Source organism: Choloepus didactylus, chromosome 5 (genome assembly GCF_015220235.1).
Source record: "Choloepus didactylus isolate mChoDid1 chromosome 5, mChoDid1.pri, whole genome shotgun sequence".
Classification (NCBI taxonomy): Eukaryota; Metazoa; Chordata; class Mammalia; order Pilosa; family Megalonychidae; genus Choloepus; species Choloepus didactylus.
In genome coordinates this window covers 40,684,961-40,702,204 of record NC_051311.1, presented here as the reverse complement: position 1 = coordinate 40,702,204, position 17,244 = coordinate 40,684,961, and the positions used below count along the sequence as shown (strand labels likewise).

The 17,244-nt window shown below is 39.0% G+C and overlaps 2 protein-coding genes across 9 annotated transcripts in view; one reads left to right on the top strand and one right to left on the bottom strand.

Annotated features, from left to right (window-relative positions):
• Positions 1-1,538, top strand: part of CUL1 (cullin 1) — a 127,757-nt gene extending 126,219 nt beyond the window's left edge. For all 4 annotated transcript variants that reach the window (XM_037835928.1, XM_037835926.1, XM_037835927.1 and 1 more), the window contains one exon: positions 992-1,538. In XM_037835928.1, the coding sequence (XP_037691856.1) occupies positions 992-1,072 (81 nt within the window). In that variant the 3' untranslated portion in view covers positions 1,073-1,538. The remainder of the gene's footprint in view (positions 1-991) is intronic.
• A 4,606-nt stretch (positions 1,539-6,144) lies between these two features.
• The window catches only part of EZH2 (enhancer of zeste 2 polycomb repressive complex 2 subunit), a 121,798-nt gene continuing 110,698 nt past the window's right edge, over positions 6,145-17,244 (bottom strand). For all 5 annotated transcript variants that reach the window (XM_037835921.1, XM_037835923.1, XM_037835924.1 and 2 more), the window contains 5 exons: positions 16,348-16,443; positions 15,594-15,675; positions 14,024-14,104; positions 13,776-13,860; positions 6,145-6,467 (listed from right to left, as the gene is read on the bottom strand). In XM_037835921.1, the coding sequence (XP_037691849.1) occupies positions 6,407-6,467; positions 13,776-13,860; positions 14,024-14,104; positions 15,594-15,675; positions 16,348-16,443 (405 nt within the window). In that variant the 3' untranslated portion in view covers positions 6,145-6,406. The remainder of the gene's footprint in view (positions 6,468-13,775; positions 13,861-14,023; positions 14,105-15,593; positions 15,676-16,347; positions 16,444-17,244) is intronic.

The window sequence follows — 17,244 nt, the reverse complement described above, 5'->3', positions numbered from 1 at the left end:
AACCCCCTTCTGCCCCAACTCAGCCAATACATGTACTCCCTATAAAATAACCACTATTATGTATTCTAAGACCTTAGGGTTTTTTGCCTGGTTTTGAACTGTATATAAATGGATCAGACAGTATGTACTCTCCTGTGTCTGGTTTCTTTGGTTCAGCATTGTATTTGTGAGATTCATCCACATTGTAGTATGTAGCAAGTTGATTCATTTTTATTGTTATATGGGTATTCTATTTTATGAACATAACACAATTCACTTACCTAGTCTACTATTGATTGACATTAACTAAATGGGTTTTTCCCTTTATAAAGCCAGTTGAGTAAAATATCAGCTAGTGGAGAACCTCCTAGGGTGGCAGTTTACAGGCAACTCCCGACAGACAGCAGGCAACAGTAATAGCTCCTGGGATTACATTTCACACAGGTGCCAGTTAATGCAATTTGGGGAGTTCCCCACAACCCCCTGTTCCCTGATAATGACATCCTCATGTACATCTAAGAATCCTGTCCTAGAGACAGCCAGACCCCTGTGAAAAGGGGATTCTCAAATGTCTGACCTTTTCATTGAGCGGGCACTGGGAGCATGTGGCTTCCCAGGGTGGGCCCAGAAGAGGACTCACAGTCACGATCAGCATGTATGTCTGGGAAGAGACCAGGGTTGATCCTGTTGGGAGAGCCTTGCTGGTTGCACTCCACGTCTTAAGACAGCTTGATTCTCCTGGGGGTCCCAGAGCAGTGAGTGGGTTTGAAAAATAAGTCATTTTAAGGAAAAGGAAACTGAAAGAGCTCTGTTCAGCGTCTTGTTTGTCTGGGAAGTAAGACTATATACTAAACAGATACACATACAGGGATACATTTGCTCCCCACTGGGCCCTCAAGGGTGGGGAGTTATCAGTTGGTGAGGGTGGTTTCAGCCCGGTAGTCACTATTTTGGTAATAAATTTGTTTTTCTTCCCCTTTCCCTACCTCTTTCTTTTTTACATAATGCCCAGAAATGCATTGACATTCTGATTGAGAAAGAATATTTGGAGCGAGTCGATGGTGAAAAGGACACCTACAGTTACCTGGCTTAACCCTTCTAGAAGGGGCTGACTGTGCAACCCACAGCAAATAGTCCATGGTGGAAAGAATGAAAACAATTCAAGTTCATAGCAGCCAGCATGCTGCCATCTGGACCTCCCTTTTTAAAACTGAGACCAAGACTCCCATCAGCTAGTCTCAGATTTACATCGGAACTGCTCAGGATTGATACATTTCAAGTCTGTAAATATGGACACCGACGCCATTTAACCTAATTTAAGAACAGAGGGGAATTGAACCTTCCATGCTGAGGGCTGCATGCTACTGCATTTAAATCAATACATTGGCTACCCGATTAACCGCTGTCATCTTAGGCAGCACTTAGAATGTTGGCAGCACTTTGAGAGCAAGTCTGAATGGACCCACGTGTAATCTGCTATGAAAAACCATTTGTATAGTGTGTTTCATTTTTTAATGTGTGGAAATAAAGAAAATTAAAGGATTTCTGTACAAGTCGCATTTGGTTTTAAGTTTTACTAATTTCTATATGTAAATAAAAGATGATTATGCAAATTTACATTCCCAGTGTCTTCCTATAGTCTAAAAAGGCTGCATTCTTTGGATTTTAAGCCCCAATGTTAGGCTTATGTCTAAGACTTTTCTTCTTCCAGTGACTCAAATGCAGCATATCAGAGATTCATTGACAGTACTGATTCCGTTTAACACTCGTGAGGAATAAGCAAACTGATCCTGACAACTCAGGGAAGTTGTAGCCCTTTTATAGATGGGGAAACCTGAGGTGAGATTAAATAACTTGTCAGTAAGTACGGGTTCTAGGATTTGTACCTGGGCAACCAGGCCCCAGAATCCATGCTCCCTACCATTCTTCCTGGCTACTTACAAATAGCCAACAAATTATAACAGTTGATTACAACAAATAATGGAGCCTAGTCACTCACTCATTTTGGTTCTAACCAGTCGTTAAAAGGAGACAACAGTTTCAAGATTAAAACATCAGCTTTATTGCTGGTAAAACTCTGGATTAGATAATGCAGCAAGCCCCCTTCCTTCCCTTCCCACCCAGGCGCTGTTTCCTTGCTTACTAATGGTGACAGGAGGTAAGAAGCAGCCCTGGTGATCATCACCCATGGCAGGCAATAGAGAACCAAGAATATCTTGCTTTTGAGACACCTGGTAAAGTGGACAAGTAGTTGTTGACTGTTAGAAAAGTGAGGATGAAGTATTTGCCCCAGTCCTCCAGCAGTACTGTGATAACAGTGAACAATCTAATTACATAGCACCCTGGGAGCAGTCTCCATCACGCTTTCTGTTTTTATTCCGTTCTACATTCTCATGTTTGATTATTTATCATGTCAATAATCTGTGCCCCTTTTGCAATCACTTCCTGGCTGTAGGTCATAGTAGAGAGGGAGGTAGTAGCAGAGAATTTTTCTACTATTTAACTCATTGGCTTTATTTTCTTTGTAAGTTTAAAATATCTCACAAGTTCCTAAAGCAACAAATACTTGAATACACTTAGTATAATTATATTATAGTCAAAATCATCATAAAAAGGCATAACTAAAGAAAGAAGCAGAGATTAAATGGTTTTTTTCAAAATCTGGCACTTAACCTTTTAAAAACGGGTTGATAGTGGTTGAACAAAACACTTAATGGTCTAATACTTTATATCCTCCTTTATCAAAGTTTTACGCAGATGCCCAGTATATAAAACCAGACAAAAAGGAGGAGCATGACCTACTGGACACTCTCCTCAGACGTTAAAGTGCCCCCAGGGCTCCACAAAGGACAATTTGAAACCACTCCCATTAACACCCTTACTGAGAGTTCATCTTATGGATTGTTATTCCTCATAACAGTTGATTTATTTGCCTCTAGGACAAGTATGCTGCATAAAATACCGTGAAGACACTAAAAGAACTTCTCCGTCTGAGCTCATCCAGAACAAGAAATATTTTAAGGAAATCTTGCCGGTATTTTATTTCAGATCAAGAACGCCCTTGGGTAAGTATTTTGGTACTATGGAAATTAAGAACAGCAAGCAAGGTGACCATCTGATCCTCGAGTCTTTCCCTTCTATCCCCATACTGGAAAGTCTGTTCACAGAAGTGGGTGCTGTACTCATTCAGCTGAACTAAGGGATAGGATAAACGAGGTTGTTAATCCCACACTGTCATTTGGTACTTCCTATTCCACATTAAATAGATGATCAGGAGCATCCAAATGGAAGCCAAAAGAAATCAGTTCCACTGAACCGTGTCTAGACCCCAGTGTCCCTTACATGTAGAGTAACTTTGAAGACTTTGTTTATTAAAACAAAATGGAAAGAGGGATATTGTATGAGGAAGTTTTTCTGGATGGCTCAGTACAAGTCTTTGTAGCTGCTTAAAGGTGTTGCTTTGAAAATCCTCTGGTGTGCAGTCTCTATTAAGTTTTGTCTTGAGGAGGGATTAGTGATTACATCATTATAATAACCAATATGAGTTCGGCGGTTTAAGAAAACCATGTTTGCCCAATTCTGAAGTCCTTCTTACACCTCTCTTTGGTCAAAATATTTCTAAATTATTGATATTGTAAATGCAATTTGGCTTTGTGGTTACTATTACAAGTAGGTATACCTGTGAAAGTATTTCACATAGAAATATCCAAGCCCCAAATCACTGAACTAATCCCAGAATTGCCACATTATCACTAGACTTTCTTGCTTTTTTGAGGCTATAGTGGAGCCTTATTATAAGGTCACTATTTGCTGCGGAATTCTGCAGCTCAAGTATGCATGGGTACAGTTACCCATCCAGACAAGGCTTACTTCTTGGAATCACTGCCAAAAAGATTATGAACTTAAGTATCACAGCAACAAAAATTTACTTTTTACTCTATCAGTGACTTTAAACTGCCTCTTTCATAAATCCACCAATGTTTAGTCCTCTTATGGTTGCAGAACAAAACTCCATGTAGTCTAGAAAGTACTGGGCTTTGCATTAAGGCCAAATAAGTGGGCTCTGTGTGTTTATCATTACAGGTACTACGGCCTGAGGGAATCATTTTCTCTTAGGGTAGAACCTTGATCTTCACAACTCCCAAGGGTAGCAGATTATCCTGGTTTATGCTCTAGCTATTATAAAACACCACGTCTGATTTGAATCATACTTGCTGTAGACTTGTTTGACTGCTGGCTGTACTTACTGCCTTTTGTGGAAAAAAAAGCCAGGAATACTAAAACATAGGAATTTGGAGATTGAGCCTACATAATGGATGAGGTAGCTATAGTACCAACAGACCCCTGGAATTTAAGATATATTTAAGAATAATAATAACTTCGATGTCTGGGTGATTTATCTTAATCTCATCTTTCCAGTTCTTTGTACCTATCCAGTGGTGGACCCAACAATGAAATTATTATAACAGGTGAGCATGGGCTACTTCTGTACCAGCTAAACAAATTGCTGAGAGAATAAGCAGGCACGTAATCTGCTAAGAATCCAAAGCTCATACAGCTTTTATCAGAGAATCAATTCTTTTTAAATAACATAAGGATCCTGTCTTGATGACCTACCTATAAGCTTAAATTAGATGACCTGCTTAATTTACCCACAGTTGACTTTTGGTGGGGTGGAGATGGGAGGAGGTGGTGATCAGCAAGTTTGGATATGGTGAAGATTGGAAATCAGACAAACCAGACAATGAACTTGAAAATGAACTAAAAATCAGCTTCTAGGTAGATAATTATTTTCTATAAATTATAAAATATTGATTAAAATTTAACAAGCTGAACAATGCTGTCTCATGGTAACTTTAAATCTGCCTGCACAAGTTGAGTCTCTGGTGTGGTGCTACCTATACTGAGATGACAGGATACTATATGTTTCAGCCAAGAAGCCTGGAGGGACCAGAGGTTTGACAAAATGGGGACTCTGTCAAGCTTTTGCTGCATGTTGTGCATTGACACATCAGGTGGTGCTCAAAATCTATCAATACATCGTTTGCTTTTTTGATGCATTTGAGTCTCTGGTATGTTAATCTTACTAGACTCAATGACCCACCTCCCAGCTGTTTGCACTTAAGGATAGTTTGGGTGCTGTTAACCCTAGAAAAGATATGGCTGCAAGGAACTCTTATGTCATTACATACTGTTGGGCACAAGTAACCTTTAGAGTATCCTCAACAAGCCCACTTGTGATAAGGAATAAATGAGCTCCATTCACCTACGTGTAAACAAGACCATTACACCATTTAAAGAACCTACATAAACAAACCAAAATAATAACCTTTCAGGACTAAATGGCTGCCCACTTCACCCATGATCACACTGAGTGTGCCAAGGGTGGAACACTGGAGTTGTTATATTGTTCTACTTAAACCAGTCGGCAACTACCTACTGGGTAAAGGGTGGTAGTAGTTAGAGACATAAAATATATCACCACTGTCGTGAAAGTAACCATGGAGGAAATGTAAGAATAACCAAATGAGACTAGAGTTTAAGATGAGGTCTTTTCATTACCAAATTCAAGTGGAAAATTATTCAGAACAAGTTGCTGTGCCTTATGCATTCATGTAACAGAAAGTTTAAAAAGTCTTATAAATGCTTACGATATTAGAAAGGAAGGTGAGTTCGTTTTGCATTATAAATAAATCAAATTTTAGATCTAATTCTATGAAAAAGGCAACTACACATCACAAACTAAAGATATAAAACTTCAGTTTGGTCATACCTCTTAACCTTTCACAGCTAAGTCCCAACTTAACACTGTTGTATCTCTAAAGGACCCACGTTTAACCTGATTTAGAGCTAGGTGGGTTCTCAGAAATCATGTAATCCAAGTCTGCCATTTTATATACATATAAGAAACAGACCTAGAGGTTAATTTTCACTAGGTTAAATAACTGGAACACAACCCACTCATATCTCCTGTGAGTACAAAATCCCCCAGATGCACACAGTATAGTATATTCACATAGGGTATCTCCTACTTACTAATAGGCAATATAACTTAAATGAATCAAGACTGATGGTAGGACAACTGAAAATTGTTTTTCCATTAGAAACAATACTTTCCTAAAACGAGTTGATGAAACTGTATGATAGATGACTCAACAACATGAAGAAATTCAAGTATTCTTTATTCAAAGTTGAAAAATGTACCATACTGCATTACTGCAAAACTTCACTGGTACAAAACACTTTGTAGCTGGTGAGAAGGCAATAAAAAGTTGATTTTTAAACTCATTACTATAAATTATTCTTACAGTACTTTGCAAATTCAGAATTTCAGACTGCATTTAATTTTAATTGCCCACAGTACTAGAGGTTCCTGAAGCTAAGGCAGCTGTTTCAGAGGAGGAGGGGGAGGAAGAGGTAGCAGATGTCAAGGGATTTCCATTTCTCGTTCAATGCCCACATACTTCAGGGCATCAGCCTGGCTGTATCTGAAACAACATGAAAAAAAGGAATGACCACATACCAGGTCTGCTAAATTTCAGTGAGTACAATAAAAAAAAAAAAAACACCCATACATATTCATCAAATTAGACAGATGCGTGTTCCTCTCACTGGTAATATTTCTAGTGGAGAAGTTCAGAGAGTTTGAACTGGACAGTCCTGTTATCTGCATCCATTCTCAGAGCGTTCTTCCTAATACAGAGAAGAAACAAGCCATGCCTTTCCCTCTAGCCTCTGAAATAAACTGCCCCAAGCACATCATGACACTCGGGCCTAACATTATAGAAAACTGAAAGTGAGTAGAAGGAAAGGAAAATAACAGAAAATTGTGAGCTGGACAAAACAATGACTAAGGAAGAGGGCCAAACAAAACCAAAGTTGATTGGCTACAGGTAGAAAAGAAAACTGGGGTGACAGCAAATAATGCCGGAAGGCCAGCTCTGTGGGGCAGGGGAGGTGAGAGACGACACACATGCTTCTGGGTCACACAAAAGGAAGTGTTTGTAAGTTCACTCAGAATAAGGAAGACCTGCATGAGTGTTAGGAGGCAAAGTAGCAGAGTCTTGAGGCGGCCACCTCTCTTAGACTAAAGTAGCTTGCAGTGACCGTCCTCTAAAGTATGATCTTTATTCAGGTTTCTTTTAGGTATGCCATTCTCAAAAATGGGCCCTACTTTAAGACAACTCAAAAAACTGAGCTGTTGAATGGGATATACAGGCATAATTCATTTTCTTACACTTAATATGTATTGTGTTTTTTTCAAGGTTTGTGGCAACCCTGCATCGAGCATGTCTATCTTTCCAACAGCATGTGCTCACCTTGGGTCTCGGCGTCATCCTTTGGTAATTCTGATCACAAATCTGATCTGATCGCAGATCACCATAACAGATATAATATCTATTAAGGCAATCTGTGATCAGTGATCCTTAATATAAGCATAACTTTTATATGCACTGGGAAATCTCGGTTCCAGGCCACCACAATAAAGCCAGTAGCACAATAAAGCAAGTAACATGAACTTTTGGTTTCCTGGTGTGCCAGTTTGTATGTATTGTATCCCCCAGAAAAAGCTATGTTGTTTGGTGTAGTCTTGTGGGGGCAGCTTATTGGTGGTTATTAAGTTGGAACATTTGGATTAGGTTGTATCCATGAAGATGCACCCCACCCAACTGTAGGTGATAATTCTGATTAGATAATTTCCTTGGAGGTGTGGCCCCACCCATTCAGCCAGGGCCTTGGTTAGTTTACTAGAGTACTTATAAGCTTAGACAGGAGGAGGGAGCTTGCTAGAGCAAAGAGGGACACTTTGAAGAATACACGGAAGCTGAGAGAGGAGCTGAAGCTTACAGAGACATTTTGGAGATGACCTTTGAAAGCAGAGTTTTGCTTCAGAGAAGCTAAGAGAGGACAAACACCCCAAGAGCAACTGAGAGTGACATTCTGGAGAGAAGCTGAAGCCTAGAGGGAAACGTCCCGGGAGAAAGCCATTTTGAAACCAGAATTCCAGAGCAGATGCCAGTCACGTGCCTTACCAGCTAACAGAGGTTTACCAGATGCCATTGGCCATCCTCCAGTGAAGGTACCTTTACTTTGGACACCTTAGAGAGCATTTTACCCGCAGTAGAACTTCTTTCAAAACAGGAATCAATCTTCTCAAACCCTGCTGCTGCTGCTTTATCAACTAAATTTATGGAATATTCTAAATCCTTGGTTGTCATTTCAACAATGTTGGTAGCATCTTCACCAGTAGATCCCATCTCAAGAAACCACTTGCCTCTAAACTCCTCATCTGTTCAAATTTTATCATGAGAGTGCAACAATTCAGTCACATCCTCTGGCTCTACTTCTTATTCTGGTTCTCTTGCTATTTCCGCCACATCTGCAGTGACTTCCTTCACTGACGTCTTGAACCCCTCAAAGTCATCCATGAGGGTCTGGAATTAACTTCTTCCAAGCTCTGGTTAATGTTGATGTTTTGACATCCTCCCATGTATCCTGAATGTTCTTCGTGGCATCTAGAATGGTGAGTCCTTTCCAGACAGTTTCCAGTTGACTTTGCCCAGATCCATCAGAGTAATAATTACCTAAGGTAGCTATGGCCTTGCATGAAAACATTCACCTTGCTGTACATCTCCATCAGATGTACCTGGATTACAAGGTGCACTGTCAATCAGCAAATACCATTGCAAGGAATCGTTCTTCTTGAACAGCAGGTCTGAACAGTGGGCTTAAAATATTCAGGAAGCCATGTTATAAACAGCTATGCTTCATCCAGGCTTTGTTGTTCCATTTATAGAGCACAGGGCACAACACAATTCTTAAAGAGTCCTAGGATTTTCGGAATGGTAAATTTGAGCACTGGCTTCAACTTGAAGTTACCAGAGCATTAGCCCCTAACAAGAGTCAACCTGTCCTTTGAAACCAGGCATTGACTTCTCCTTTCTAGCCATGAAGATCCGAGATGACATCTTCCAATAAAACGCTGTTTTGTCCACCTTCATCCATTATCTTAGCTAGATCTTCTGGATAACATACTGCAGCTTCAACATTAGCACTTGCTGTTTCACCTTGCACTTTCATATTATGGAGCCTACTTCTTTCCTTAAACCTCATGAACCAACCTCTGCTAGCTTCCAACTTTTCTACTGCAGACTCCTCACCTCTCTCAGCCTTCAAAAACTGAAGAGAGTTAGTGCCTTGCTTTGGATTAGGCTTTGGCTTAGAATGTTTTGGCTGGTTTGATCCTCTATATAGACCACTAAAACTTTCTCCATATCAGCAAAAAACGATATCACTGTTTTATCATTCCTGTGTTCACTGGAGTACCACTTTTTACTTTCCTTCTAGAACTTTTTCTTTGCTTTCACAACTTGGCTGTTTGGCACAAGAGGACCAGCTTCCGGCTTACCTCATCTTGCAACATGCCTTCCTCACTAAGTTTAATCATTTCCAGATTTTGATTTAAATTTAAAGTGAGATATGTGCCACTTTAACACTCAAGAGACCACTGTAGGGTTATTAATTGGCCTAATTTCAGTATTGCTGTGTCTCAGGGGATAGGGAGAAAGACCAGAGAACAGCCAGTCAGTGGAACAGCCAGAACATGTGTGACATTTATCACTGAAGTTTGCCATCTTATGAGTGTGCTTCATGGCGCCCCAAAACAATTACAATAGTAACAACATGATCACAGATTACCATAACAGATACAATGAAAAAAGTTTGAAATACTGTAAGAATTATTATTGTGGGACACAAAGACAAGACACGCCATGAGGACATGCTTTGGGAATATGATAGTGATAGACTTGCTCAACCCAAGGTTACCACAAACTTTCAGTGAGGAGTGTGTGTGTGGGGGGGTGGGCAATACGTGTGAAGCACAATAAAACAAGTATGTCTGTAAAATTGTTCGAGTTTGGTCAGAAAAAATTTAGGAATTGCAGGTTTTGTGTATTTGACTTGCATATGAGAATACACAGATGATTATAAAGCATTAAAAATAACTCTGGGTTCGGGAAGAAGATGGCGACATAGAGAGGCGTGGAAGCTAGTTAGTCCCCATGGAACAACTAATAAACAGCCAGGAAGAACTAGTAAATAATCTGGAATAACTGCAGGGGGACAAACATGACTGTCCACTCACTCATCATACACCAACCTGAATTGGGAGGAATGCCCGAGATTGCAACATAAAATCTGTAAGTAAAAACTGCAGACCCACCCCAAGAGCGCCACTCCCACAGAACACAAACTGCAAACCCTCACTGTGAGAGAGTAACAATGTCCGAGCAAGCAAATATAGCTAAGCCCAGCTCCAAATGAGGTTTTAATTCGCAAACGTGGAGTGCTCAATACAAGCTACGAATCCCCAGTTAGCAGATAGAGGCTTTGGTGACCACTGACCTTGGAGAGCTTGAGACTCTCTGGGAAGGAGGGGGAGCCCAAGGAACCAGGTGCTATCTCTGGCTGACACGTAAAACTGAAGGTGGCCACAAATGGGCCCTGAAGGGGAGCTTTCTGTCCCTCTTTCAGTTCAGTGGAGAAAGCCTGAGCTATTTTCAGTTCCCAGCACTCTGACCCAGACAAGGGTAGACATAGCAGAGTCAGACTATTCAAATGCAAATAACATATCCCAAGGGAGTGCATCTTCCCTAAGAGGAAAGAAATGGGGCCGAGCTCTACTACCTGCCTTCCATTCAGAACCAGACCCCAGAACCTGAGGGAAAACAGACACGGGCCACACCTCCTCACACCAGTCTGGAGTGGCAGGCTGATAGGTGCCACCTGCTGGACAGAAAAGCACAGTGACTTGAGGCCTCACAAGGTCTATCAGTCTTCTAAGACATGCTCAGGGAAACCGGATACTACTGCCTCCTTCTAAGACTTGAGCCCCTTCTGGTCTGGGAAAACCTGATTGGGGTAACCAAGGAAACCAGATGCTTGGATCACAGAACACTACAACCTACACTAAGAAAAAGGAAGTTATGGCCCAGACAAAGGAACAAACTTACACTTCAACTGAGATATAGGAATTGAAATAATTAATGCTGAATCAGTTCAGAAAGTTTAGAAAAGATACGGCAAAAGAGATGAAGCATATAACGAAAACACTGGGCGTACATAAGGTAGAAATCGAAACTTTGAAAAAACAACTGGCAAGAATCTATGGAAATGAAAGGTACAACACAAGAGATGAAAGACACAATGGAGACATATAACAGTAGATCTCAAGAGGCAGAAGAAAACACTCAAGAACTGGAGAACAAGACACCTGAAAGCTTACACATAAAAGAACAGATAGAGAAAAAAATGGAAAAATATAAGCAACGTCTCCAGGAATTGAATGACAACACAAAACGCATGAATGTATGTGTCATGGGTGTCCCAGAAGGAGAAGAGAAAGGAAAAGAGGCAGAGAAAAGAAAAGGGGCAGAAGCAATAATAGAGGAAATAATCAATGAAAATTTCCCATGTCTTATGAAAGGCATAAAATTACGGATACAAGGAGTGCAGTGCACCCCAAACAGAATAGATCTGTTTAGGCCTATGCCAAGACACTTAATAATCAGATTATCAAATGTCAAAGATAAAGAGAGAATCCTGAAAGCAGCAAGAAAAAGGGGATCCATCACATACAGAGGAAGCTTGATAAGACTGTGGATTTCTCAATAGAAACCATGGAGGCAAGAAGGAAGGGGGGTGATAAATTTAAGATACTGAAAGAGAAATACCACCAACCAAGAATCCTATATCCAGCAAAACTATCCTTCAAATATGAGAGCTTAAAATATTCTCTGACAAACATAACGACAGAATTTGTGAACAAGATACCTGCTCTACAGGAAACACTAAAGACAGCACTGCAGACAGAAAGGAAAAGACAGGAGTGAGAGGTTTGGAACACAATTTTAAGAGAGAGTAGCACAGCAATGTAAGTAAACTGAACAAAGATGACTGTGAGTATGGTTGAAAAAGGAAGGTTAGGAGCATGTGGGGTATCAGAAGGAAAGAGGAAAGATAAAGACAGGGACTGTATAACTCAGTGAAACCTAGGGTGTTAAAACGATTGTGATAAAAGGAACAAATTATTTTTACATGAGGTAGAACAAATGAATGTCAACATTGTAAGGTGTTAAAAATAGGGTGGGATTGGGGGAAAATACAATCAATGTAAACTAGAGACTATAATTAACAGAAACATTGTATTATGCTTCCTCTAATGTAACAAAGGCAATATACCAAAGCTAAATGCATATAAGGGGGAGAGATAAGGGAGGGGTATGGGACTTTCTGGCATTAGTGATGCTGTCTGATTCTTCATTTTATTTAGTTTAATGCTGTCTTTCCTTATGTTGCTTCCTAGCTGTCATGTTTTTATTTTTCTCTTTTTTCTTTTTGTCTCTCTATGTTCTTCAACTCTTCCTCCTTCTTTGTAGAAGAAATGGAGATGTCCTTATAAAAATAGTGTTGATGGTGGTGAATACATAAATACATGATTATATAGAGGACCATCAATTGTTTACTTAGGACAGCATGTATGGTGTGTGAACAAAACCATCTTTAAAAAATGGGTTGATGAAGAAACCTCGAGGGCACTATATTGAGTGAAGTAAGACAGATACTAAAGGACAAACATTGCAGGGTCTCACTGATATGAACTAATTATAATATGTAAACTCATAGACATGAAATATAAGTTACCAGGATATAGAATGAGACTCAAGAATGGGGAGCAGTTTCTTATTATGAGCAGAATGTTCAACTAGGGTGAACGTAAACATTTGGAAATGGACAGAGGTGATAGTAGCATGTTGTGAGAATAACGAACAGTGCTGAATGATGTGTGAAGGTGGTGGAAATGGTAAGTTCAGAGTCATGTAGGTCACCAGAAGGAAAGTTGGAGGTTAAAAGATGGGAATGTATAAAACAGTTAATCTTGTGGTGGACAATGTCCATTATTAACTGTACAGATATTAGAAATCTCTTTCATGAACTAGAACAAAAGTATGAAACTATAACTAGAAGTTAATAATAGAGGGGCATATAGGAAAAAAATATATACCTATTGCAAACTATATACTACAGTTAGTAGTATTTTAACATTCTTTCATCAACAGTAACAAACCTATATCAAAACTATGAATCAGTAATGGAGGGGGTGGTTAGGGGTATGGGAGTATTTGAGCTTCCTTTTTGTGTCTTTATTTCTTGAGTAATGAAAATGTTCTAAAAATTGAAAAAAAAATTAATTGTGATGGATGCACAGCTGTATGATGGTACCATGGGCAATTGATTGTGTGCTTTGGATCTTTGGTATGTGAACAATCTCAATAAAAAAATAAGTGTGAACTAGTATCTAGTATTATTTTAAATGATGCTGCAATGTAATAAATACTATAGTAAAAAGAATGAAGTAGATCTCAATGTACTGACATTAAAGACATAATATATTGTCAACTAAACAAAAGCAGGTTGCAGAACAATTTATGTATAGTCTTATCAAGTTTACTTTTAAAAATGCAACCAGCAAGAACCAGCTGCATACAAGCATTATGTGAAGAGGTCCAGGAGTCATACCTATCTGGTGTAAATGATTGTTTTTTAATGGGGAAAGAAAAAACCTGCAAAAACTTATTAAAAAGAAAGACAGTGACCATGCTAAATAATGAATGAGCGCACTCAGAAAAAACTGGGGATCCGGGGGTGGGGGTGGCAATAGCAACCTTCATCTTATAATTCAGGCCCAGATAGAAAAATGCCTTTACATCATGCTGTAAGTGTATTTTACCAACCTGTAATCAAAAAACAGCTCTTCACCAGTCTGGATAGCTCTCTTAGCAAAAATGCCTATCCTGTGATCGCCATTAACCATCATAACTGCAAAGAGACACACCCACATCAGTAAGCAGTTAGTATGAATATAGGCCAAGCCAGTACACAGCTTAAACATGTTTCCCAGAACTCTTCCAGTCCATTATCACTGGATGGAAAAGGGAGTTCTTATTGTCAAACTTATAATATTGACCTTATTAGTACCTACCTTTTGCATAGCAGTTTGGATTTACTGAATGATTTGCAAAACGAATTTTGTTACCCTTGCGGGTTGCGTCCACAACAAAATCTAAACAAAAAATAAACACAATTCACTGATTATTTTATAGATCAATAAACCGAAAGTTATTATGATTGTGGAAACACACTGGTTATAGTTCTTTGGGGTTTGCCTTCAAAATCAAATCATTTAAGCAACTACAGTCAGTATAAAATTATATTTGGAAGAAAACAGTTGTTATAGGTTAAAATTTAAATGGTCACTGATGAGACAATATAAATTATACATTACTGAGCAAAATGTTACAAAAGAATGGAATCTGACTAAATTTCTCCCAACATCAATAAAAAACACTTTCAGATTTAAAATCATAAATATCTATGGAACATATCCCTAGAAAACTGCTCTGCTGCTTATTCCAACTTACTATTATCTGATTTATCATCAGAAACTTGGAAGCATGAAGGCAGTGGGTGACAAAGTGCTGAATGGAAAAAATTGAAAACCCAAGAATTCTATATCCAGCAAAACTCTTTCAAAAAACGGAGAGATTTTAAGACGTTCCCAGATAGACAAAAGCTGAGATTCTGTCACTAGTAGACCATACCTACAAGAGATGCTAAAGAGAGTTCTACAGATTGAAAGGAAAAATAGCTAGTTGATCAAAGCCACACGAAGAAATAAATATCTCTGGTAAGGATAAGGAGAGGGGTAAATATAAATGCCTGTACAATTGTGTTTTTGGTCTTCAACTCCACTTTTTACTTCCTGTAAGATCTAAAAGGTAAATGCACAAAATGCAAATAATAAATCAGTGGTTGGGGACTTACATGTGAAAAGCACTACCTAAAGGTGGGGAATAGAGGGGTAAAGGAATGTAGTTTGTGTATGTTATTTAAGTTGTATCAAAGCAAACAATTTAGGATGTTAAATTTAAGCCCCATGATAACTACAATGAAAATATTGGAAAATATGGAAACTCATAGAGCAGAAATTAGAGTACAAGTTGCTAAGGCAGGAGGCAAAGGAGTTAATGCAAAACAGGTGTAGGATTTTGTTTGGGAAATAGGAAAGTTTAGTAATGGAAGGTGGTAAGGGTACTGCAACACAGTGAATGTGATTAATCCCACCGAACAGTATACTTGGGAATGGCTGAGATGGGAACATTTATGTTGTATACAAGTTCCCACAATTAATTAAATGCAATACATGACTCTAGATGGGATCTAGTAAGGGAGGCTCAAAGAGACATTACTGGGACATATGCAAGTATTGGAATGTAGACTGTAAGCTTTGTATCCATGTTAACATGGCAGTATTAGGTGTTAGAGGAAAAAGTGTGTACAAACTACCCTCAGGTGTTCAGAAAATGGATAAATACACAGAGAGATGGACAGAATGATATGGCAAAGGGTTGGAATTGGTGGATCTGGGTATCTGGGGTGGGGTATGTTGGGCTTCTCTTTTTGTAACTGTCCTGTAGGTTTAAATGTTATTTCACACTAAAAAGTTAAAAAAAAAAAAAAGATACTAAATGCCCTCTAACTTTTAAACATACCATTATTCAAGTTGAATAGAAAGCTGCACATGTATTTATCATACACTTTCCCTCTTCTGTCTGCTTCATCTTGAGAAATAATCTAGAGAAAGACATGGGGAAAAATTGTTTTGGGATCACATGGTCAAGCCTGCTGGTAGAACACACAGAAGCCCTCATTAAGAGAATGTGGACCTTGAAAATGTTCAAACCAAATGTTACTAGGGCCAGTTTTTTACCCCCCACTCCATTCTGTCTGCGTATTGATACATCAGAAAACTGGTATTTTCAAGACTTCAGCTCAGAAATTTTTCCACATCTCAAGTAATTATGTGCTTGGAGAAAATGATAAACAAGTTGTTTTGCTGAGTATTAATTACAAACTGGTGGGACTGATTTTAAATTGAATTTGACCCCAATGATTTTTCCCCAACACTAAAAAGGTATTTCTAATTCCTTCTCAATTAAGTTGTGGATTAAGCAGGACAGATTCTACACAGAGAAGTACAAAGTTCTTGTTCCCCACCTCCCTGCCATCCCAGATAATAGTCTAAATATAAAGCAATCTATAGTTATTAAGCAAATGCACAAGGCATGAATAAGTCTGAGCCAAGAAGGTAATCTGTATTGTTATTTCTAATCGAAGCCAATGGACTTGCCCAATGAAATCAATCCTAAACAGAGAAAAGCTATTCTATACAATACCACTTGAATACATGTGATTGGTGTGCGTTATGCTTTCTGAATATGCTTGAAGGGGTTATTCTTGCCTTACCTCTCCACAGTATTCAGAAATGAATTCATTTTTCTGTACAGGATCTTTGATGAAAATCCCCCAGCCTGCCACATCTGATGGTGCCAGCAATAAATGCTAAGACAAGAAAACACAATCATAAAATCATAAAAGGAGAGCAAAAGTGGACTGCTAACAAGACTACACAGTGAAAGCAGAGGCATCATTGTAAATCCTCGGACCTATTCTAAAGCAACAATTCAACAGTCAGTATATAAGGTTGCTAAATACCCCAAATTGAGTGGTCAACTTCCCAAGTATTGCCAAAGGAGATGACACACTGCAATACCAGAGGATAAGTATTCTTTATCATAGACCAAAAAAGTTACCTTTGATATTACTAGTCCCTTTCAATTACTGTCATTCAATTAGGTACTTGACTGCTGCACTTTTTCTTCACCACTATTGATTCAGTCCTTGACTTCCTTAAATAAGTCACTCTTAACTTGTATTCTAATACAAGGGCACCAATATACCATCCCTTCCTCTCTCTCCATTTCCCCAAAGTGATTTCTGTCCTCCATTTTCAGTTAGGGTCCCAGCAGGACTTTCTGGTTCTTCACTGACCTTTATTCCTTCCTAAAGCCCTGGCATTTCTTCCACAGCGCAGATGATGAAAAATAACTTGCGTAGGTTTCAGGATCTAATCAACCCAGCATTCTCTTTTTTTAGCAGGATTGTCCAGGTGATCATGGCTGTCTGTTTCGCAGGGCGCTTCATTCCCAGATTTAGTTTTCATCATAGCTCATTACTAAGCTTTCATTCAAAATTTTGTGACCTTTAAAAAGGTTCCCTGATCACCAAGACTTCCTAAACTACTCTTATATGCTAGTCCATCTTACATTCACTTGCCATTTAATGTTCCCAAATACCCTCCTG